The sequence below is a fragment of the Amblyomma mixtum genome, chromosome 2 (genome assembly GCF_055824585.1).
Source record: "Amblyomma mixtum isolate Tamu chromosome 2, ASM5582458v1, whole genome shotgun sequence".
Lineage (NCBI taxonomy): Eukaryota > Metazoa > Arthropoda > Arachnida > Ixodida > Ixodidae > Amblyomma > Amblyomma mixtum.
The window spans coordinates 1,468,061-1,491,122 of NC_143013.1; the positions used below are offsets into that span (position 1 = coordinate 1,468,061).

Consider the following 23,062-nt stretch of genomic DNA (forward strand, 5'->3'; position numbering starts at 1 on the left):
TTATTCGGGTCGTAGCAGTCGTTACCAATTTTTGCCTAATAAGTTTCGGCAAGCGCTGACGGTTACACCAAGAAAAATAGTCAGTCCAAAAATAGTGGGCTGTGCGAGGGCAGAAATATCGAGGTAATGAGGAACTAAAAAACGGTCAAGCGGCAGCAAGAAGCAAATCCGCTTGCCTGCCTTGGCTTGTAACTTATGAGCACTTCTTCATTTTTTAAGGGGGGAGGCGGAGGTGCTATTCAGGATTATTTAACCTACTGTATTTATTCAGCCCACTTCTTAAAGGAAGAAAAAAAAAAGACTGGACGCTTATTAGTGTGGTAAAGCGAATTTCAACGACAGATGTGGTGGTGCGAGCGAGAAAGTTTACAAAGATGAAAAAAGAAAAAGGCTGTATTTTGTCGTCCTGGTTGGGCGTCCCATTACAAAAGCCCAGAGCTGGCCGCAGTTCCCACACACGGTGGACCAGCAGAATATGGTGGCTGGGCAAGGGGAGGGATGGCCAGTGGTCCCACAAGGCCCTTGAGGAGTAGCGGATGGCCTGTTGGGGGATGCTGGCATATTCTCAGACCTTGCGGTAGAGTTCCAGAGGGCCTTTCACAGCCCCCCCCCCCCCCCCCCCCCCCCCCTTGTCTGGGAATGTGCGAAGGCGAAATTGCCTTTTCTGAAGCCAACTGTAGCTGACCAAATAAGACAGCTTCCTCTCCCGATATGCTGATGCCAGTCGGAGTGTTTAGTAGTTCTGGACAGGAGTGAGGGATGTCTGTAGATTTTATGCAGCTACACTCGCATTAGCGCCACGGGCAAGCTGCAGTGTCTGCTGAGAGCCTTTTGCGGGGAGTGTTGAAGCAGCTGGGTGCAGTGATCAGTCCTGTATGGTCGCTCATCCAGGGGCATCCAGAGGCATCCGGCGTGACAGGATTATCGAGGGAGCCGGCGCGACCAGCCGGGCTGCCGACGACATGGTCCGCAGGAACATGAACGTTTGAGTCCAGTGGGGCCATGCGGGGGCCCAGGGGTCTGTGAGCCCCAAACTCCTCTGCTTACAATAAAGTTTCTATGATGATGATGATGATGAGCCGGCGCACCGTCACTCATCGATTCACAATCCGTACATATAAGGCATGTGTGGGACTGCGGCGTTGACCTTGTTGGGATGGCCAGGTGCAGTAAGCAATGATCATGTTTGGGGTTGGGGGTTCAGGATGTAGGGTCGGGTTGGGTTTGGGGTTTTTACGGTGTATGCGTGTTGAGAGCTAGGTTGGCCATGTGGTTTAGTAGGGCAGCTTTGCGATTTGTATGCATGTGGCTGTCCGGGTGTGGGAGTGCGGCACGCGCGGAGGACGACGACGACACCATCCTGCCGAATGACACTCATACAGCTATCGCTGTTAAAAGAACTACCCCTAACAATATGAAGTAATGTAATGATATTTCAGCGTTGAGATGCTGGTATGATAAGGTTAGCCAGATGAGATGAACTGGCGGCATGATTCTGAACTGACTGAATGGTATTAACGCCACAGCTTTAAAAATCTCGTGCCGCAGAATATCCGGCGTCGTCGTCGTTGACCGTTAGATAAAAATCTACGAAAAATCCCAAGAGAAGCAAGGAGGCAGGTGGGCCACCTAGGTCACGTGACCTTGTGGCGGCATTACAACCTGCCCAGCAGATTGTGATCACACTGCGCACCATGGCAGGCGGCAGTTAAATTAGTGACTAATCGCGAGAGGTTGCTCGGGAAGAGAAACATGGGTCGCACAAGCCCCGTTGGTGGCAGCACTTGCCATCGCAGTGCAGTGGCGCATCGCTTAACCGCTACGCCAGGAGTGGTGTGAGAACTCCCCAGGGATCTATGAATGTTAAGTGCAGGATGACCAATTCTGCATATATGGCATTACCCCGTTTCGCTAACGTGTGATGCCCTTAAGACGGAGACCGGGGCTGATCAAGCCACCAAAAGCCAAGGAGAAAAAAGGAGTAAACGGAACACAAAAGGAGTAAAAAGGAAGTAAACTCTCCCCTAAGCACCCTCTTTCAAGGGCAGGGTATGCTTCCCGTACCCTGAGGTAGATTTCCATCCCTCAAAAAGGCGGAATCGTGCGGTTAGCAAAGGAAATATTCCCTTTTTAAAATGCGAAGTTCTAACAGTTACGAAGATTTTAACCGAGACTTCAGTCTATTCTATTTGCCAACTTTAGCAGCTCCGGCTCCGCGTTTAAAAGACTCCTCCGATTTCTTGCTGCATCAAGCTACAGTGGAAATATACCTCCGTTGAGAAAAGTAAGCATTCCGTTTATTTAAAGATCAAAATATACTCCAAGGCTTGGGCAGCGTACCCTGCCCTAAAAGGGTTGTGCGCTAGAGGACATCTTACTCGGCTCATTCGTGTTTAGAGAGTACCGCACTACGAAGAACCGAGGTAGTTTAGTGATGCCCATCGTAGACGTGCTGCCGAGACCATATATTCTCCATTTCTTTTTGCTGTCCCTCCCACTTTCCTCCCCACTTCGCAGACTTGGCGAATAACTGCGGGTCTGTCTCGCAGAGTAGACCCGTTAAAGGAAAGCGGCGGGGGAGCTTTATGAACTTCGTCACCTTGTCTGCAACTTAAACCCGTCGCCAGGACAGTACATGTCTAGAAAAAAAAAAGTGTATACATATTAAGTCAAAGGCTGTTTGCTTCTTTTTGTACTTTTTCATTCAACTCCTCAGTAAAAACGCTTAACGTTTCCCCGACCAGAAACACGTTTCTCAGGGGGGGGGGGGGGGTGTCATAGCTTTTTTTTTTTTTTTTCAGGCTTTCCCCTCGCCTCTTGATCGCGCTTCAAGGTGCAGGGTCAATGCGGCACGCACAACTTCCAAGCCACTACGCTTATACGTTATTCAACTGCATGCGTGTTTTAGACTGGATGTTTTACATCGCCTTTTTCGACGATGGACTCACGAAAGTTCTCTCCTCTCCATCTGTGCATAAAGGAACTGACCAATGGTGGCATTCAGTTATCAATGACGCAACAAGTGCCGCTTCGTGGCGCAACAGGAGTCACACAGGACGGCAAGATACTGAGAGAAATATAATGAGGGACCAAAAATAGCGTTCCAGAGACACATAGCCCAAGGTTTATTTTACAGTCTGACCACAGTTGCCCAGATGGAAGGCTATACTGCAAACTAAATGCCTGGGAAAGATCCGCCCCTTCACTCACTCATCCGCGGAACATTGCGCTTATCATAAGAGGTCAAAAGTAAGTTGCTGAAAAAATTGGAGGGGCCACTTAAGCTCCGCCTTAAAGGTATGACGCGATAGCGTAATGGGTTAATTGCCATATACGAGGGTAATCAAGGTCTCCAAAGGGCTTCCGCCGCAGGGAAACTATTGGCGTGGCTGCTCGCCACACTGCTGTGTTCATTGTTCCCCGTCTTCTAAACAAGCCATGACTCAGCGCGAAAGGGATTGTCAGTCTTGGCACAGCAGCTATTTGAAATGGAGCTCCCATTGGTCGCTACCGCCAGGTGCGAAGTTCGTGCAGTTATTCGATTTTTGAACGCAAAAGGCGTTATACCAATCGAAATTCGTCGCCAGCTGACGGAAGTGCATGGAGAGTCGTGCATGCATGTTAAAACGTCCGCAAGTGGTGTAGGGAGTTCGCAGCTGGTCGTACTGAAATTCACGAGGGAGAAAGAAGTGGGAGACCACCAATTTCTGATGAGAGAGTAGCGGAGATCGAAGAAATGATGCGGCAAGATCGGCGGATCACACTCGACGAACTCTGCATTTTGGTTCCTGGCGTTTCTAGAAGCACTATTCATAAGATTTTGACAGCAAAGTTGAAATATCGGAAAGGGTGCGCAAGATGGGCTCCGCGAATGCTCACAGACGACCATCAACGGCAATACGTTGACTCTTCCCGCGAATTTCTTCTGCCTTATGGAGATGAAAAGGAGACCTTTTTAGATTCCATTGTTACGGGTCACGAAACCTGGGCATTCCACTTCACGCCTGAGACAAAACAAGAATCACGTGAGTAGCGGCACTCCTCTTCGCCCAAGCCGCGAAAATTCAAGCGAACACAGTCTGCAGGCAAAGTCAGTCTGCCGGTCAAACGCTTGCTCAATGGCATGGCGGCGAGCTGGTATGACATGAGCACACAAAAACTACCCCAGCGTCTGCAAAAATGCATAGACCGCAACGGCGATTATGTTTAAAAGTAGAAAAATGGTCTGCCTTTTAAGTGATTTGTAAATTGCTTAAGAAAACATTTCTTTCGATTTATAAAACAACTGGAGACCTTTATTTTGGGATGACCCTCGTACAGTATACAGAAGTTCGTTGTTTACTTTACATTCATAGATTCCTGGGAGTCATCATACCCCTCCTGGCTCAGTGGTGCAGCGGTTAAGCTGTGCGCCACTGCCCTGCGATGGCAGGTGCTCCAAGAGGTAAGCCAATTGTGCGGCCGAGGTTGCTCTTCCCGAGCGACCAATCATTAATTTAACTTCCACCTGCCATGGTGGACAGTTTGCTCACTATCCGGTGAGCAGGTTGTGATGACGTCACAAGCTCACGTGACCTATAAGTGGCCCAACTGCCTCCTAACTAGCTCTGTGGGGACCACCTGCCAGAGCCATGCCCGTGATTTTTCACTCACGATGCCGATGCTGGATTTTCTGGTGAACGGGGTCTTTAACTCTATCGCGTAAATATAACACTTAGGTATAGCAAATATCTCTGAAATTATAGATACATCAGTGCAAGTGTACACAACAGGTTGGCTGACAGCAGCAGATAGTAGACAATCTTCACCAGGGTAGAAAGTTGGGCTAGTTGGTTGGTAGTACTATCTACTATCTACGCTGTTTGGTAGTACGTACCAAGCAGCGACCTGTCGTTGTGCCCTACTGGCATCAGGTCTCACACCGCCTCAAGAAGGTCGGCGACAAGTGTGGCGTGCGTGTAGTATTTTCGGCCCCGCGGAAAAGCTGGGACGCATGTGCCGCCTGGTGAATGATGCCAAAAAGAGGCCTATGTGCAAAATTAAGCACATCAAACCTCTTGTTGAATGTGAAGTTGGTGTTGTATACAACATCCCCCTCGCCTGTGGCAGACGGTACATCGGACAGACGGGACGCTGCCTCAACGAACGCTTGCTAGAGCATCGCCGGACAGCTCACTCGTTATCTGGCGGAGGTCACCTAGCTGACCACATTCACCGTTGCTCACATAAGCCAGCATGCAAGGCGTTTTTAGAAAGAACAAGTGTGATGCGTAAGTTTAAGTACAGTGAACTAGAATATTTTCCAGTGGCGCGACCGCGCCTCCCAGCCTGACGCACGCCGTGTCCCCTGCAGCGGCGGCGCTGCGATCGACCACCCTTGAACGCTCGGCTCGCCTCCGCAGCGTGCGATGCCAGCACATGAGACTGGAAAGCCTGCTTCGTTATTTAGCTGCGCGTTTAACGTAGTTTTGTTTTGCGCTTGCTATATGTCTTTAATATTTGAAGATATTTGGCATGTGCGGATGTTTACTGAATTGAGTGTACAGTGTCGATCCCGCCATAGCAAGCAATAACAGACGAAGGCTATTGAGCGCACTGTAAACGTTTCTTTTTTTTTTTTGAGCTAAGTATTACAAACTGTCGCAGTTCCGACATATATCGAGACACTAAATTTCGCAAAGTAACAGTTATTCGTGGGACCATTTCTCACGGGTTATACGCGATTAAAATTATATATATATATATATATATATATATATATATATATATATATACCGTTTTCATTAAGAACCAAGACACAAATTCACCGAATATTAGGTGTGTATAGCTAATGATTCTATGCTGATACGAGAATGCACTTCAGTCAACACATATGGTATACACCATAAAAGCGATTGACGCGAAAAACAGTCGAAAAACTGCTTAATACGATTTTAATGCAGGTGTTCGTAATTTTCGCTGAGATCAACTTGAAAGCTCCGATGCATATGAAGCAAACAGTCTACAAATATAGCTAATTTAATCTGCTTAGCTTGAAGTGCTGCGCTGCCTTTCGCTTCGACAGCATGTTTGACTTAATCAGTCCTTTGATAAAAAAATGAAGCCGCGTAGTAATATCAAAACTCACCATGCGAGGAGTGATACTCTCAGCTTGTGCATTGCATCCCATATTTAAAGGAGCAGCACAATGAATCATGTGTAATATGTCCATGACACTTTCGGAATGAACTTTGCGCGCACTAAAGCAATTCGTAAAAATGTCCTCCAGCCTTGTGATGAAACGGAACAGTTCAACCGAGGGGTAGAGTAAGCCTTCTTCGTCAATATGTTTAACAAATTCTGCAGCATGCATGCGGCGCCCTTGCTCTGCTGGCAATAAGAGGCAATCAATACATGCAGGACATTTTGTCGGTAGCACGCACTTTATAGATCAACCTTGAGTCACTGATGGCTTCAGCTGTATACCTGCCAGTCATCACAGCAATCAAGGACTTCATTCTTATGAAAAACTTTACTGTAGCTTCAAGTTTACCGCAGCTCTGCTCTAGCTGAGTGCGGTAAAGAAAAAAGGCTCGCAAAGGACCATGCCCGAACAATTGGAATGCATAACTTGCCCGCATTTTTTCGAAATTGTTGGCGCTGATGTGCACGGTAGTAATGCCAGGCATTACTTTCATTGTTACAGCATTTCTGTCCAGTTCGAAAGCTTTTCGAGCAAATTGCATTGAAACCGTTCCATCGGGGGTGTCAAAAGTTGTGACAATAAGCCTGTTTCGAATATTTTTGGCAAGGTGTGGGAAATCAGAAAAAAAATGTAAGAAACGGCTGCTGTCAACAGGATGCGGTTTCTCGAGCAATGCAACCACACTGAACGAAAAGCCAGCGCACAACTGAAGCGCTGTCGGGCGTGCTTTGAACCGCCGCCGCCGGCCGCCTTCAAGGGTGGGCGACAACAGCGCCGCCGCTTCAGGAGACACACTCGGTGACGCGCGTAGCAAGGCGCTGCCCCCTCCGCTCGCTTCACTGGAAAATATTCTAGTTCACTGTAGTTTAAGACTCAAAAGAGCCGAGAAATTTTTGAAGCGTTCAGCATTATCAATGATAAAGAAAACTGCGTCAGCAGCCCTTCTGTGGCGCTACGCAAAAAAGAAATAGATTACCTGAAGGCAAACGGGTGGATTCAGCCAGGTAGGCGATAAATAATAGGTGCGCCGATGTGGCAAACATGAGTGGCATGGCACAGGCGCCTTCTGCATTTTTTGGGGGGGGATTATGGGTTTATCTTGTCACGGATTACATTTCCTTGCGCCCCCTTTTGTATATTATAGCTGTTTGTGAAATAAACCTCAGTTGAAGTCCGGCGTTTGTCCTGTATCGTCTACCTTCGTCCCTGTATTTTTAGCCGCTGGAATGTCTCACAATAGTAATCTTCAACAGGTTTCATTAGTCTAATGCGGTGGAAGCTCCCCAACAACCCGGAGTTCTGAACCCTTGGTTTCACCCTGCATTTTCAAACAGTATAAGCTGAAAGGAAGCGACACGTTGTTTTCATAACCGCGGCATATGCTGTCCCCCGCGGAGGTCGAGAGTGGGTGGGAGAGATATAGAGAGGCGACAACGACGGAAGGCCGAATGAAGAGGCAGGAGCCGTGGCGCCGCTTCGTAAGCGGATCGCGCGCTTTCTCCAGATTGCGCGTTATCGTCGCGGTGGAGCTCCCCGATAGGCCCCTCGCCAGTCACACCCGCTTCTCTAGTGAGGGTGAGGGAGAGGCCCGAGAGGGATAGATCCGAAGGCGCTCCTTACGGGACGCACGGCCAGTCGCTTTCAGGGGAACGAAGAGCACAAAGCCACGGCTGGAGACCTCAACAGAGACAGCCCCGTCCTCTGAGCCGATATGAAGACGCGGACGAGCCATGCCGTTGCTGTAACCGTCCTTGTCGCGCTGCTGATGCTCACAGAGACGACAGGTTAGTACGGTGAACGCGTGAATGGAGCGGGTGAGGTAGGTGGTAAGTCTTGTACACGCACCCTCCAGACCATCACAAACGAACAGAAAAGAAAGAAGGTCTAAGCTAAACGAGGAGAAAGCGTGCATGAATGTTTTCGAGTTTCCCAAGACGTCGGAGACATCTAGCACATACTTTTCGCGCCTCTTTGTTCAAGTTACGAACCAGTAATAGCCAAAACTACCCGCGTCTTTCTTCTACGCGACAGGTGCATGTTGTGTACTACCCCCTCCTGCCTTCTGTCTTCCGAAGGAGTTTTGCATTTGAAATAATGATATCTCTTTTTATTTGGCCTCGAAAGTTCCTCATACTTCTAGCGCCACCTTTAAAATCAGGGCCACCTTGTGACCCTCAAGCTTTATATATAACACTGCGCTTCGCTTTTTTTTTTCAAACACTTATTTCTCGTCCTGCTCACATTATTGCAGCTCTTCACATTTTCAGGTAAGAGAAGCGTCTTTCTTTCGTTTATTTGTCCATATCTTACAGATCACTGGCTGTCCATCTTATGGGCAAAGTTGAGAAACGATTCGGCTATATCATTAAGCGACCTAGCGGTCGTGGATAACGAAACTAAAAATTTCCGCAAAATATATTTTTTCTTTGCGGAGACTGTCCCACCCAAGCTAATCACAGTGCTACATACGACACACAACCATATGACATGAAAAATGGCCATCTGAGTCGCGCAATGTGGTTGTAAAAATTTATATTTTTCGTAGAAGTCTGTCTCGCTTAAAAAATGGGGGTAAGGGATACAAGCGGAAAATTGTTCCAATTATTTGATGTGACATCCTAATACAGGCTGGGTTTCTTCTTTTCTGTCAGAATAAACCAAAATGGCCTTGTTCTCTTCTCACCACTCAAGAATGCACCAGAGCGGACTCTTAAATTTAAAAGTTTTGGGGCAATCACATTTAACCAGCTTAACACCGTTTTATCATCCCTGTTTATAGGGCGCTCATATATTTTCTCTTAATTTAGAAGAACAATGCATAATCCTAATTTCGGCAACGCTCAGTCAAGGATTCGTTTCACAAAGCGAAGCCCGTCATCACTTCAGTTAAAGATTTCGTGGGAGCGTAGATTTGTCCCTACGGCTTCCCTTTAGTTGCGCTTTAGATTTTAAGACTTACGACGGTTTTTCACGGCGGGTCATCCAGGTCCCTTTGTTGGTCATATTCGCGTTGAACATATATCCTAAACCCCGCTATTGTTTTCTTACTGACATCAGGTATTTAATTATTTTTTTTTTCAAAGCAAGCCTTCTGTTAGGCCAGTTTACGCTGGTTTTTGGTGGTGTGAGCTCAGTAGTCTCCAAAATGCGGCGGAGATCTACTCCGAATGACTGAAACGCGCACGCACTCCTCCGGGACTTTCGGACGAAAACACGTGCCGAGTCGGAGGAGTGCCTCGACGAATCGTCGGACCTCAGCCTCTACGGACTGCCATTCTATGCATAATGCACCCTGTTTGACTGGTTCCACTCTGGTCGTAACTCCTTTATGAGCGAACATACCCGACCATGCGAGACAGACGGTATTATTGAGGGAAAGAGAGAAAGGAAGGGAGAGAAAGGGAGAGTCCAGCTCTAGCTTCCATTCTTGCCGAAAGCAGAGCACTGCAGCATCTTCCTTCGTTTCCGAATTCTAGTCGGCAAACATAGGAATGTTTGTTCAAGGCATAAGTGCAGGAGCTCATGCTCTAGGCATTGTTTGTGAAGGCTTACCATTCTAAGAACGGCCGTTAGGATAATAAAGAAAACAGCGCTTGGTTTTTGAGGCAACTTCAGCGGTCAGCAGTGTACATAAGATAGCTGACAGCTCCAGCTGTCGTTCGCCCGCGCAGACCCCGACGAAATTTCTAGAGTGTTCTAAATGACGCCACTGAAATTATACTCAAAATTACGCTGCACCATTAACTTCGAAACGGTTTTCAAAAGGCAAGAAAAAAAAAGCTATCAAGAAATGAACTCCTTTGCAGAACCAAGTGCAATAGTTCAGGGTTTCATTAGCGAGGCCTTGCAGAAGATATAAAACAAATATGGTTTCTTTTGAAACCAGGCAAACGTTTGCAAAAACGAATCGTTCCTGGCTATGCAAATATCGTACACCTTGGTTAGTTTATAACACTCGAGTTAAAGGTGCACTAAAGAGGAATCTGAAATCGTCTTTTTACCGCGGGAACTCAATCTACACTCTCCAAGCATTCTTAAAAACTTCGAGTTATTGTGCAGTGCAGCTGATTTCCCGAATAAACCTAATTAAACGTCCCAGCTCCAGCCTTCTTCTTGGAATCACCTCTGAAAAGAGGAGGAGTCAGCCACCGCGCGGTTTTTTCAGCCAGTCGCGTGGCGGCTTCGCTTTGGCTTTTATTTTGTTTTTTTTTAGGTTTCCGTGAATTACATAGCCGCAAATTAGGCCTATGGAACAAAAAAATGCCCCCCCCCCTCCCCGCCCATCGTTTCGATGGCAGAGCGGCTGGCTGAAAGGCACTCCACGCGTTGGCTAGCTCCTCCTTTCTTTTTTTTCGGAGGTGAGATCAAAAAAAAAAAAAAAGTCAGGAGCCGGGACGTTTAATTCGACTTAATAGGGAAATCGGCCCCACAGGACAATGATGCGAAGTTTCTAAGAATGCTCGCAGTGTGCAGATCGAGTTCCCGCGGTAAAAAGAATAGCTCAAAATCCTCTTTAGTATACCTTCAAGCATACAGTACTTACGAGCGAAATAATAAAAAAATGAGACCGACGGTATACGGTTACTGCGTCAAGTTAGCGTCATTTTTGTCCGCTGTACCTTGACATTGCAAACAAGTACTGGTTTGTGTCCGCAAATTTGATCTTTCGGTGACCAGGACCCGAAGATGTTTACAGGGTCTAATTTACATGACTTCAATTTTTGTACCGCTCATAGGTTACGTACACAAAGAAATTTAAAAATAAAATGATCCGTTCGTGTCGGAACACACTAGGCTAAGTTCTCCAGAAGCCACGAATAATAACATCGACGTCTTCGACTCTGAAGGCGATAAGTGTTAACCTAAGCGGGCTCTGTTGAGTAGTGGCATAGTCGGAACTGGCACGGGAAGGGGGCGGGTGGGGCTAACGGGATGAGTGTGGTCTTTATTACAGAAGACAGTGTGGATAAAGAGACTGTTGTTTAAATAGGGCGTCGACCACAGTGCGGAGAGGAGGCTTCAGGCCCTCTAACCTTCCCTCCGCGATGGCACCGCCATGGCTATCCCCCTGTCCTCGAGTTTAGTGACATTGGTATCACTGTAATCTCAAAAAGCCTCGGCGCATTTTACCACAACAAACATGGAGTGGAAACCATGTGCAGAGTCGGTTTGTTAAGAACGTTGCAGTTTAGTATGTGTTATTATGCTTGTACTTCTCCTTGCCACTAAACTCAAGACTACGTGATCATGACTATATTTTCGTTTAGTTGTAAACTTACTGCGGTATACGGTCTACGCAGTGCAAGCAGTACTATAAGAGCATCTGCCGGCACAAATGCAAATGCTACTAGACCACCTGCTTGGGAGCCTATATTTTACTAACGCAGGAGAGTTTTTGAAATCGGTCAGTTCATGTGTGTTGCCACACCGAGTTTACAGATTGCGGAAAATCTGCCGAAATTTCTGATTTCTCAACAAAACAACAATGTGTAAATCAAATCATCAGCTTGCATCTACAAATCGGTATAAAAGGGACCCTGAGGGGGACAAACTGAATAAGTTGGCCTGTATGGATAGTTTACGCTTTCTAATAACAAAGGTGCTACTCTAACTGTAAACTGAGCTTTTATAAGCTAAAGAAGGTAGAAAAGTGAATTACAGGTGTCGCCACCATCACCCATTTTTGCAAGCAAATTAAGTCGATGTCAAAGCACTTTTTCCTTTCGCGGATCCCTGACGCTAGCTACACCGCCACTCACTTCCAAACGGTGATCACGGAGTCTCTTTCGGTCTTGAAATCGCGAATTTGAATCGAGAGGCGGGAAGAAAGTGTTCCACAATCTTCGCAGCAATAAATGCATCTTTTGCTAAACAACAAAAGATCAACATAGCCAAATAGTGCCACAGAATCGATTTTTACTCTGAACGAAAACTGTATGGTGTTCTTCACAGCGCCACTCTAATGACTCCCTCCCCCCCCCCCCCCCCCCCAAAAAAAAAAAAAAATTCTCTGTGTCTCTGTTCACTAGCATTTTGATAGGGGCATATCAGGTTGTTTTCTCTTTATTGGTTATCAGGCAGTCGCCGTTGAACTGTATTGTGAGATCGAGGTTAAAGGGGGTTGGAGGTTGTAAATAATTGATCTACGTTCTCCATTGCCATTCCCTCAGGCATTCCGACCGAGCCGTCGGTGACGACGAGCGAGCCTTGCCCGCAGCCGCTGTGCAAAGGTCCCACGTGCCGCGGAACCAAGCCGGGTCCCAAAGGATGCCCCGTGTGCGACTGCCCACCGGGCCCCCCGCTCCCGCCAGGATGCCCCGTGGTGCAGTGCGCGTGGGGGTGCCGTGCTGAAGAGAACGTCCCGGAGGGTCGCTGCCCCGGATGTGTCTGTGACGGTGAGACTAGCAAATACATGAGCGAGGTGTGTTGCTGGGCAAGCTGGTTAAGAGGTAGCGAAACATTCTGAGAAACACAGCGGTGGCAGACAACGGACGAGAACACGGAGGACACACAACTGCGCTACAAACTTTATTTCGGAAGGCAGCCGAGCCGCACCTTTTATACAGATCTCTACACGTGAGTGTCACTGCCTCCCGTTTTACATCTGTATAAAAGGTGCGGATCAGCTGCTTTCCGAAATAAAGTTATTAGTCAGAGCAGTTGTGTGTCCTCCTTGTTCTCATCCGTTGTCTGCATGCATAAATGGAGGGGGGGAGGAGGTGAAGCGGGGGGTTTTCTGAGGGATACTATCTGGCTTCTCATCAAATATCTTTGAGAAACTGAACGACAGGTGACACTACTGTCTGCGGCACCTGGCGCACGGGCCGGGTGTCTCCAAATGGATTGTGCATTGCTGTTCATTTATTTCTTATTTTGCATTCGTTTCGTGACACAGCTGCGCCGCCGTACGGAAACCGCGAGGTCGACGTCCCATGCTTCTCCCCATTGCTGCGCGAGGCCCTGAGGCGGCTGGCCGAGGTCGAGGAACAGCTGCACCAGCTACGGCAGCTGACCCACGAGAACGGGCTCAGGCTGCACCGGCTGCTTCCGCCCGTCGAGCACCACCACCAGCACCACCAGCACCAGCCAGCGCACGCCGGTAACCCTGACGCACCGCCCCAGGCGCCCGCGCAGCCGCCCAAGCCTGCACCAGCGGAGAATGCCAAAAAGAGCGCTTGACTCCGCTGACTAACAACTGACGCTGTGATGCGAGCATGACCCATCCCGCATTTGGCACGAAGCATGACGTCATTAAAAGAAACACAGAGTTCCTGCATGCGTACCTTGCCAACACTGCAATAAAATACTGCCGTCGCTGATGTCGCTTCGCCTGGCTTTCATCTAATCCCTCTTTCCTGTCGCTAAAAGACTAACATCGAAGCTGCCTGTGCTCGGGAACGTGCGTGCTATGAATGTCTCTAATGGCGAGCTGTATGTCTGGGAAAGTGGCGTGCCACCTGGCACTGTATACTGTACGTAACGTGCCACGTACAGCGTTAACGGATGGAGTGGTGTTCATATGCTGACGAGATGACCTGAAGAGTTTCACGAGATAAAAAGAGACCATTCTCATTGAAAAGTTAGACTGCAAAAAGAAAAAAAGAAACGTAAGAAAAGCGAGCAGAAGGAAAGCGCTCAGCCTGGATAATACGGCCCTCCAAGCACTAAGTCACAGAGTCTGCGAACACGTCAGTCCTTTGTTTGTTTGCGAAGAACAGTTGCTCTGAACGCGCATTGGGCTATGCATCCTTGAGTAGAAAGAGACGGGAAACAACGTTTCGCTAGGGCGCCTGTTCTTACATGAGCATGCAATGGGGACCTTTCTGCATATATCTTACAAAAAGACTTTCTGTAGGCAGGAATAGGCGATGCTGCCAAGCTTGATCGCTGCCTCATTATCTTGAAAAGCGTGACACGCTATCTTGGCTGCCGACTAACTGAAGAGCTGTGCTACTGCACTTCCGTTGCTGACGGTTTGCCATCGTACCATTCGTTCCACCTCTCTCTCTGTTCTTTTTTTTTTTTTTGCTACAAGGATCCTTTGCTCCGAATTTGTTGTAGTTGGTAATAATGTAACAACTTTTTCCATCTTTCAGCACAATGATAAATAGCGAGTCTGAATGCCGCAATAGCGAAATAAAAATTAAGCGCGTAAAAGGCAACTGAAATGGTTTTAGAATTCGACGAGCTTAAGTGAGCCGAATGTGCGAAACTTGCCGCTACAGCATGCCAAGTCCTTTTTGGGTCAGCATTTGAAATGGTGAAGTAATCGCCGATTTAAACCGCGATGGCCTTCAAGCTTCTCCGCAGCGCACAGCGTCAGGTGGGCGGGGTGGGGGTATGATGACATCATCTAAGCTTCCAGTGCATATCCAACGCAGGAACGCTTGCTTCGAGGAAAGGAAACCAACGCCATTTACAGCAAAGCACGCTGAGCGTTGTTTGGCGGCATGCGACGGCGCGCAGCAGCGTGTGGGTAGAGGAAGAGAGAAATCGTACCGTCCGTGACGTCACACTAAACTTCTCCGCACTTCTTAAATGCTGTGAGGAGAAGCCTGAAATTTATTTGTCGATTACGTCGCCATTTTGAATCCCAGCGCAAAAATCTTGGCATGCTTAATTCACCTACGACCTATATTAACTTTAATCCTGTAATATCGAAATTTTTTTAAGAAATTGGTGCAGCTGCACTTTAAGTAAAAATAATCCGATAAAAATAAGCTACATGGGCACACGTGTCAGAATCGTGTTGATACACAAAGTATTCAAAAGATGAAGAAGCATTCTGTGAAATTAGCTGACGAGAGCTTGCTACACGGGGGCACAATATTCTTCCGTTTCCTCCGCAGTAGACGCAATGCGGTAGGGGAATAATGCATGTCCTTAATCAAGCCTGCATACAACAAAGTTGATCGGACGGTGGAAGGAAATATGAGGAAACGAAGTCCTGCATAACCGGAGAGAAAGGTACTTAACGAGGTAAAAACGGATTGGTGGGCTGGAGAGTATGTCTTCGGGTCGCTACTCCAAGTAAAAAGAAATTTGGCTAGAAATCGCAGAGAAAGGTAGAAGGCATGTAAAGAAGATGATGGCGATGACGGCACTAAAGGCAGCAAACAACACATTATTTGTCATATGTACGCATTTACGGGCAATATACACCGTATGCTGTCAATAGCACCGACAGTGGTACAAGTATAGCGACCAGGTTAAACAGAATTACATTGGGAAAGAAGTGATTTCGACGTCACCAGGCATGACCGAAGCTCTCGTTGAACAGCCGCAGCCACCGATGATGGTTCAGCGCAAAGCGACGCTAACATTAACAAGCACGCTAGGAAGAAATCTGGCCTTGCGGTGAGCAACACCCTGGAAGCTGGACTTCATGGTGATGATCCGGACGACGAATACGGCGGCGGTAGCCAGGAGAATATGAAGCACCTGCATGGTCACCACCCCCACCATCACCACCCACTCCATGACCATCACAACCACCACCATGGCTCTCACGCGGTGCATCACGTGCCAATGAACAGAGACCGCAACCAGCTACTGCAACGAGAGGACCCGAAGGAACTTAAGTGTACGTACATTTATGACAACGCCTGATGGTATTTCATTAACATAATTTATTTATTTGAAAGGAACGCTAGGTACCGCGAGGACAGGCAAAATAACGGGAGCGCCACTGCTCTTCGCAGGGATTTATGTGCGATAGTTAGACTTACAAGAGCAGAAGAAGGCATATGAGACTAGCGCTGGTGTAGAGCTGTCCTTGTGGTATTCGAGTCAAATTTGAAAGCTCTACGTGGACCCTATAATTTATAAATAATTTTTTTAAAAAAATCGCTGCTCGCAGTAGCTCGCAACCGGTTAGGTCGACTCACCACACCGTGCGTCTCCTTCCCCGGTGACGTCACTGCGCAGACGGGGCGAGCTTGAGGGCAGGCGCTTCTGTCCACTGACGTCATCGCGGTAGGAGACGCGCGGTGAGGTTGGTCGCCCTAATCTGTTGCGAGCTACGCGCACAGCGCTTTTTTTTTAAAAATATTTCTAAATTATAGGGTTCACGCAGAGCTTTCTAATTTGACTAGAATACCCACAACGACCGCCTCTACAGATCTGTTGCACTAGAATATGCACATCGAAAACATTTCCGCGTCCCTTTAAGGTTCGTGGCCTAACAGCGTTGTTTGTCACACGCAGTATCGGAGACGCAGTACGACTTCGCCATCTGCCGACTGCAGCCGAACACGGCCATCGCGAAGGAACTCCAACAACCCGTGCACGGACTCATCAGCCTGTGGCAACAGGTACACTGCAAGCATAATATGCATGGGTACACGCTTTGGGCAGGAATATAACACAGAGACTGCAAACAAAATAAATGAAGAAGTTTGATATTCCTTTCTTCTGAATGAACTTCGCGATGCTGGACATTCGCTACCCTGGACATCCATCGCTTGTTTTTGCTTGCTCGCAACAACTGTATGAAAAACGTAGTAGTAACACGAAGCTCCAGAAACTCCGAATCACCAAATAATAGCACAAAGTCCAGATTCTAAATCATCGGCAAGTTGCAGTAGTCGTAGCCTTATTTTTCTTTTGTCCAGTAAATGAAAAAAAAAGACTGACCTCATAAGTTTCAGTAAGGTCCAAAAGAGCTTTCATAGAGCTATTGCGGTTAGTTACAGGGTGTATTCCTTCCGTTTTCAAGGTTGTTGCTGCCTGATAGCGTATACTTCTAGTTTCGTGGAACAAATAAGGAAATTCGATTCACCTCAATTAACGACACATGAGAAGAAAAAAGTTTAGATAATGATTCTCCAGAACTGCTGCAGATAATGTGAAAAAAAAAATGCCATTGTGGTGCTTATTCAACGTATTTATATCCAGCTTTGCTGCAAGGGATTTGACCTTTACAGAGCGCCCATCTAAGCAAGATAAAAGAGGAATGTTATGTCCGTGTTGCCTTTCCAGAAGTTTTGAAATGCACATAAAAAACAGAAAAGGACGAAATGCTCTATAGACAGAATAGCTGGAGCAATAAAGCTTTGTAGTTGTACAAGAAATCATCTTGAAATTATTCTGCAACATTTAGATACGCTTGTGCCGTAATACAATATCGCGCTTTTCTTTTTTTCTCTCGGTAAATAAAAGCATTTCTTTCTTTGCCTGCCTGCATTAAACAGTGAGGGACCTCATTGGTTTTGGCGATGTCAGACCTGAACATCTTGGGCATTAGTCTCTTTATTGGAGTGAAGCCAATGGGCAGAACAGGAGGCACAAAAAATAGCTCGAACGATTCATAATAAAAAGCAGCTGCCGAACAAGCTTTCACGAAAAGCATGCCCGGATTCCAGAGTCGCGCACGAAAAAGACGCCAGCTGAATATATCTATATTTCTGGAGTACAGCTCTGGCAGACCGTATATAGTGAGCAGTTCAAGAGTTGTCAAGGGTTTCAAAACGTTGGGACACTCCCTTTTTTGTGATTGGTCGCAATTTCGCTTTCCCCCTTTTAAAATGGCTGTTAATTTCTTGGATTTTCCGCTTTGTTCAAGCGCCTATTTGGTCTCTAAAGTGGCCTCTGCTTTTTATCCTTATTAAGCGTACTGTTTTCACATAACCAAATGGTACACCACATCCGGGATGTGGGTTGAACAGCGGGACGTATTTTTGCTTTGATTTGGACGTAAAAGGCCCCGGGTAAAGTAACGGCCTTCTTCGGGGCAGAAATATTCTGAAACCTGGAAGACGGAGGAGTCAGTAGATGACAAGTAAGGCAGGACCGGATGACAAATATGTGAGAGTGGGACAATCGCCGAGAGAGCAGTCGAAACAAGCGAGAGTTCCATCAGTGGTCTAGTGCACCTCTCGAGGCTTTCACGTTTTGACATTTTGTAGTCAGAGCCCATTTTTTTTTTTGCGAAAGTTTCTCCGTGCCTAGTAAAGGTACCTGACCTGCTGCTTGTACACTCTAAACAGGAAGGAGTAAAAAGGGAGTAAGAGCTTGCCCCTTTATACAGGGTGTGCTGTAGAGTACAACTCACTCTCATTTTACTCCCAGGTAGGCGTACTAGCCTGCAGAGTGTATGCTCGTCCTGAGATTATTTTGGTTAGGTTTGTCTTCATTGTCTTTATATTATGCTTACCTTCTTAGACCAAGGCGAATGATGACGATTATGACCCTCTTCATCAAGGTACGCGATGCATTTTAGCCTTGGCAAAATACGATGCACGTTGTTTAACATTAAGTCACCCGGGGGACTCCGCGCCCAGTGACCCTGGCCGTCTTCGCGCTCAATCCTGCTTCGCAGAAGGGCGGCCGCGACCTGAACGTGCACGTGCACGTGACCGGGCTGAGGGTGAACGAGAGCGCGCAAGACCACCGCGCCTTCATGCACGGAATGCACGTGCACCAGCTGGGGAACCTGAGCGACAGCTGCCAGTCCACGGGGCCCCACTTCAACCCGGCCAACAGCACGCACGGAGACCGCAGGGCGCCCGTCAGGTGAGGGTGCCCGGAGGACCACGCTAGGGAGCGCGCCTTCTACCGCGTTAACTATTCAGTGTACTGCGCTTACTTCGCTTCGATATGACGTGACCAAAAGCATCGGTTTTTGTCTAATCGCAAATGAGAATGCTATCGACGTGGTTCTGAATCATAAGAGTGATGTGGGCCCAGGACTGAATGCTCTCTAGAATGCAACTCTGGGAGCGCGTGATCACAAGGGGCTGCGGTATAGTTACCGTCTTCCCATCTTCGTCCTCAGGGGCTGCGAGAAGTCTGATAGCTTTGCTTTTTATAAACGATGGAAGCTGTGTTCAAAACCATGTGTATCCCATTATACTGCTCCTCTCTTTTCTGCTATACTATTTTTTTTTAATATATCATACCTCTGAGGCGTTATCGGAGGTACGAAAGTGGCTAATTCGCTGTATTTTCCGCAGGTACGTATCTGGAATTTGTACTGAGGTACGACAGCGAAGAGGAAACGTAACAGAAACGAGACAGGTGACGTTATCTGCCTCGTCTTTGTCGTTTCCTGCTCCCTTTCGTACCCCAGTACAGCGCGCTCCGTGACTACAGGCCATAGTGCGCAAGGCTCGCCATAGTTCTCAAGGCAAGATAGGTCTTCTGATTGTGCAATTCACAATATCGAACTGATGCGCTTGAGATATTCTATTTCAACTTAGCGTACTTCAGACCAAACTTTCGCGTGCCAGCTTTAAGGACTTTGGTATATAGAAAGCAGTAGTTCTGAAGTCTCTGAATGAGAGAGACTTTAATAACTCCAGTTCTTATTTTTTATATCTTGCTCATGTATACATAGATCGGTTGAAGCGACCTTTTCCGCATCTTTGTACTTCAAAATGACATCAGAGTTTTGTGGTCCTGCATATGTTCTCCACATTGTAGAATACAGAGACGAGTAAGCTATACGTAATGTACGACATCGAAGAATTCTCAAGAGCCGCGGCACTATGCACAAACGAACTTCGTCGCGCACTCTTCACGCGCCATATATTGAGTGTGTTTCCTGCCTGGGCCTATTTTCTTTTCTGTAGGCATGTTGGTGACTTCGGAAACATCGCGTGCGACAAGCATGGCGAGAGCAACGTCATTTTCACTGATACTTTAGCGTCGCTTACTGGTCCATGGTCCATCGTCGGCCGTTCAATCAACGTAAGTGTACCGTTGGTTGCTTGGTATTTTCTGCGGTCAAAGCATGCTTCGCCTCTATACCTTCAATCAATCAATCAATCAATCAATCAATCAATCAATCAATCAATCAATCAATCAATCAATCAATCAATCAATCAATCAATCAATCAATCAATCAATCAATCAATCAATCAATCAATCAATAATCAATCAATCAATCAGAATTACCTTTCGCAGATTCACGCTGGGATGGACGACCTGGGAAGGAATCCGGAGAACCCTGACAGCGTTTCATCTGGGAACTCCGGGCCTAGGGTGGCCTGTTGCATCATCGAGAAAGTCGACAAGCTGCCTCAGTTAAGCAGCAAAGCAGCTAAGCGGATTCTACGCGATATAATGCAGCCATTCAGCGACTTTGAGAGCGAGTGAGGAACAGGATTAAACTTCGGCGGTCAGTCGAACGCGCCTCTTGTATATGCCAGAGCAGACGCAGGCGCACGTTTTATTTTTTATTGTCCTATTTTAACATCAAGAAATGCTCATGTTTACAATGATAACAGAAATAACTGACGTCTTATAGCTTAGAGATCAACAGTCGTGAGCGGAGTGTACGCGTGTCTGAGACGTCACAGATCTTATGTAAGATAGAAACGTTAAGCGGAACGGCCAGTTCGGAGAAGGCTTGTAGATAGCTGTGACCACAGCAGACACGGCTGGCGCCGAGGTCGCACGAGCGCTATCTGCGTCCGTAAGGGTCACAGCCACTCCGGGAACACGCAGCCTTCCGATTTGAGACAGTTCAGAGAAGCTTAGGGTGCAAGCATGCATTGCAGCAAGAATCGCACGTACGTTTCTGAAAGCCACACAGGAATTCGGTGTCCATTTTATAGCTCATGCTAAGCCTGTATCGCCATCAGCTGAGTCTCAGTAAAATAAACGTGAAATACCTGCCGCCATAATGCGCCAGAGATAAATATCTTATAATAAAACGGCTTGAAACTATTGACACAACCTCAACGAACAAGTGTTTTTTGTAGGCGACATCGAGCAGCATTGTTAAGCCATTGAAGCCCCAAAATGTCACTATTTTTTACACATGACCTTGTTTCAAGCACCACAAATTACTAGGTGATTAAAATCGCTGGCTGTATCTGTAATTTGGACACGACAAAATACCTCCAGAAGTGCATTTTGGTGCCACAGAATAATGGAGCTCTTGACACCTGTCTCCACTGACCCACACAAAGTTTGGAACTCGGCACGAATAAAAGCCGGACGCATTTCATTTTCTTTCCCATCGACACGGTGCTCTACATAGCCTATTCAAGTGTTCCACTCTTGTTGACCGCTCCGCGCTCGAGTGCCACGCGCAATGTCCGCTTCGAGCGCACTCAACAAACTGGCTGAGCCGCATCCGGCACAAGATACGAGTCTTCGCACTGTTCCCTGAATTGTTTGGGGGCGGCGGGAACACGCGCTGCCCTATAGTATCCATTTCTCTTTCTTACGCTTCTTTTCTTTTTATCCTTACTTTCCGCTTTCACTTCGACGCTATCGCTAAGCCTCGCCGAAGTAAAGAAAAAAAGTCCGAACAACAAAAAAGTAGCATTTAAAGAAACACGCGCGCGTACAAAGAAGAAGCTTAGAAGCGCCAACGGTCGCGCCTCTTGCCAACGCGGGCATTCCGCCATCCTCGAGTTTCAAGCGCTATCGAGTGTCGCCGCCAGCGCTGACTCGACCCGGAACACTTTCAGCCTCGTCTGAGCCGCTGAGCTGATAGTGTAGAACACCACCACATCTCACGGTTGTTTCCAGTTTTGCGCCGGTCCCGTGTAACGCAGACGTTGCATGCAGACATTGCTTGGCTAAGGTTTACTCATCCGCTATACATCTCAGCGTCTCGCTCGTTCTTGGTCGAAATATCCAAGTCGGCAAGGCTAACGACTCTGTTCGAGAAAACAACTCGAGATTTCGTCGACGACACGAAAGAGTCGTTTCCTCTTTCGCCATGCAGCCTTCCTCCAGGGTCGAGATAGAGGGTTAGCGTTATACTGGGAACACGAACTCACTGGCGCCAACATCGTCAGCTAAGTTTGATAACTCCCAGAGCACGTGTTGAACACCGAAGCAGATTAAAGTAGCAGTCGCGTATGCTAAAGCGTGTAAGGTTATCGACATTCGTTGTATCAACAGTGTCAACACGTGTACCCAAGTCCTGGTAGTGCAGTTTCCTGCGTGTCGTTTTTTTTTTTTTTTTACGCTTGCACTAGCAGATGAAGCGTACGCCTTCATGAAGTAGCTTAAGTACGTCGCTGCAAGATTAAAGAAATTTGTGCACAAGCTTCATTCAACATGCTGGCACTGTAATAATGATCAGTCGTTGAATAAAACATTACTACGTGCTATCCGGGTGTACTCTGACGTCGCTTGTAAAAACGTCTTGTACTGAATAAGCTGAAAAAAAAAAAGTAAAGCCGACGCGTACGTCTACACAAACCGCGGCCGGTTGTTACAAACACAGTTCACTACTGTTGCGTTCCAATGCATGCCGACGCACTCAAAACAAAAGAAAAAGCAAAAGCAACAGCACCGGAGCTTTCACCTGAGTGTTGAATGTTAAGCATGCCAATGTTCTCTATTGTCTGCTGCATGGACTTTCATTTTCGTTCTCGTCGCTTCTCTATCCTCACTGAAGAAGCCAGCGTTGCGGAGATATCGTCGACGATCGTTTCCAAGATCTCCCTTGCACTGCAATAAATTCACTCATCCGTGCCACGGAGTCTCTGACGGCGTGGCAGTTACAGAGGTGATCTCACGATGAGAAAGCTGCAATCAACACTGGTGCATTGCCAGTCGATCAACTCCTTTTACTCGGCCGTGTCTGATTAATGGGAGCGTTGTCGTCAATGCTGTATTAGATTTAAAATAATGGGATGTGATATCCTTATTTAGATATGCGTTCTTCAAGTTGATATAGTTGTGGAGCTTATACGAAAGTCATTTTCGGTTAAATGCACGGGCTAGCACGAGGCGCACTTTTTCTTTTTCTTCTTTTTTTTTTTTGAGTCTGAGGTAATAATGAGGGCCTGGAAATCTGGCTAGGACGTTACATGGTAGGGGCGTCCACTTCCGTGTTTCTCAAGCGTTACAACACCAGCCTTGCTGGGAGAAAGCGAGTCTAACAAACGGAGCTTCGTCTCTGAAGTGAAG

The 23,062-nt window shown here is 47.2% G+C and overlaps 1 protein-coding gene across 1 annotated transcript; it reads left to right on the forward strand.

Annotated features, from left to right (window-relative positions):
• Positions 1-7,760: 7,760 nt before the first annotated feature.
• On the forward strand, positions 7,761-22,257 carry LOC149358205 (uncharacterized). Its single transcript, XM_089570258.1, has 8 exons — positions 7,761-7,968; positions 12,355-12,579; positions 13,080-13,283; positions 15,465-15,767; positions 16,391-16,497; positions 18,504-18,697; positions 19,756-19,873; positions 20,090-22,257. Exons 1-8 carry the CDS (start codon positions 7,896-7,898, stop codon positions 20,279-20,281), a joined length of 1,416 nt encoding a protein of 471 aa, XP_089426384.1. The 5' UTR covers positions 7,761-7,895; the 3' UTR covers positions 20,282-22,257.
• Positions 22,258-23,062: the final 805 nt, after the last annotated feature.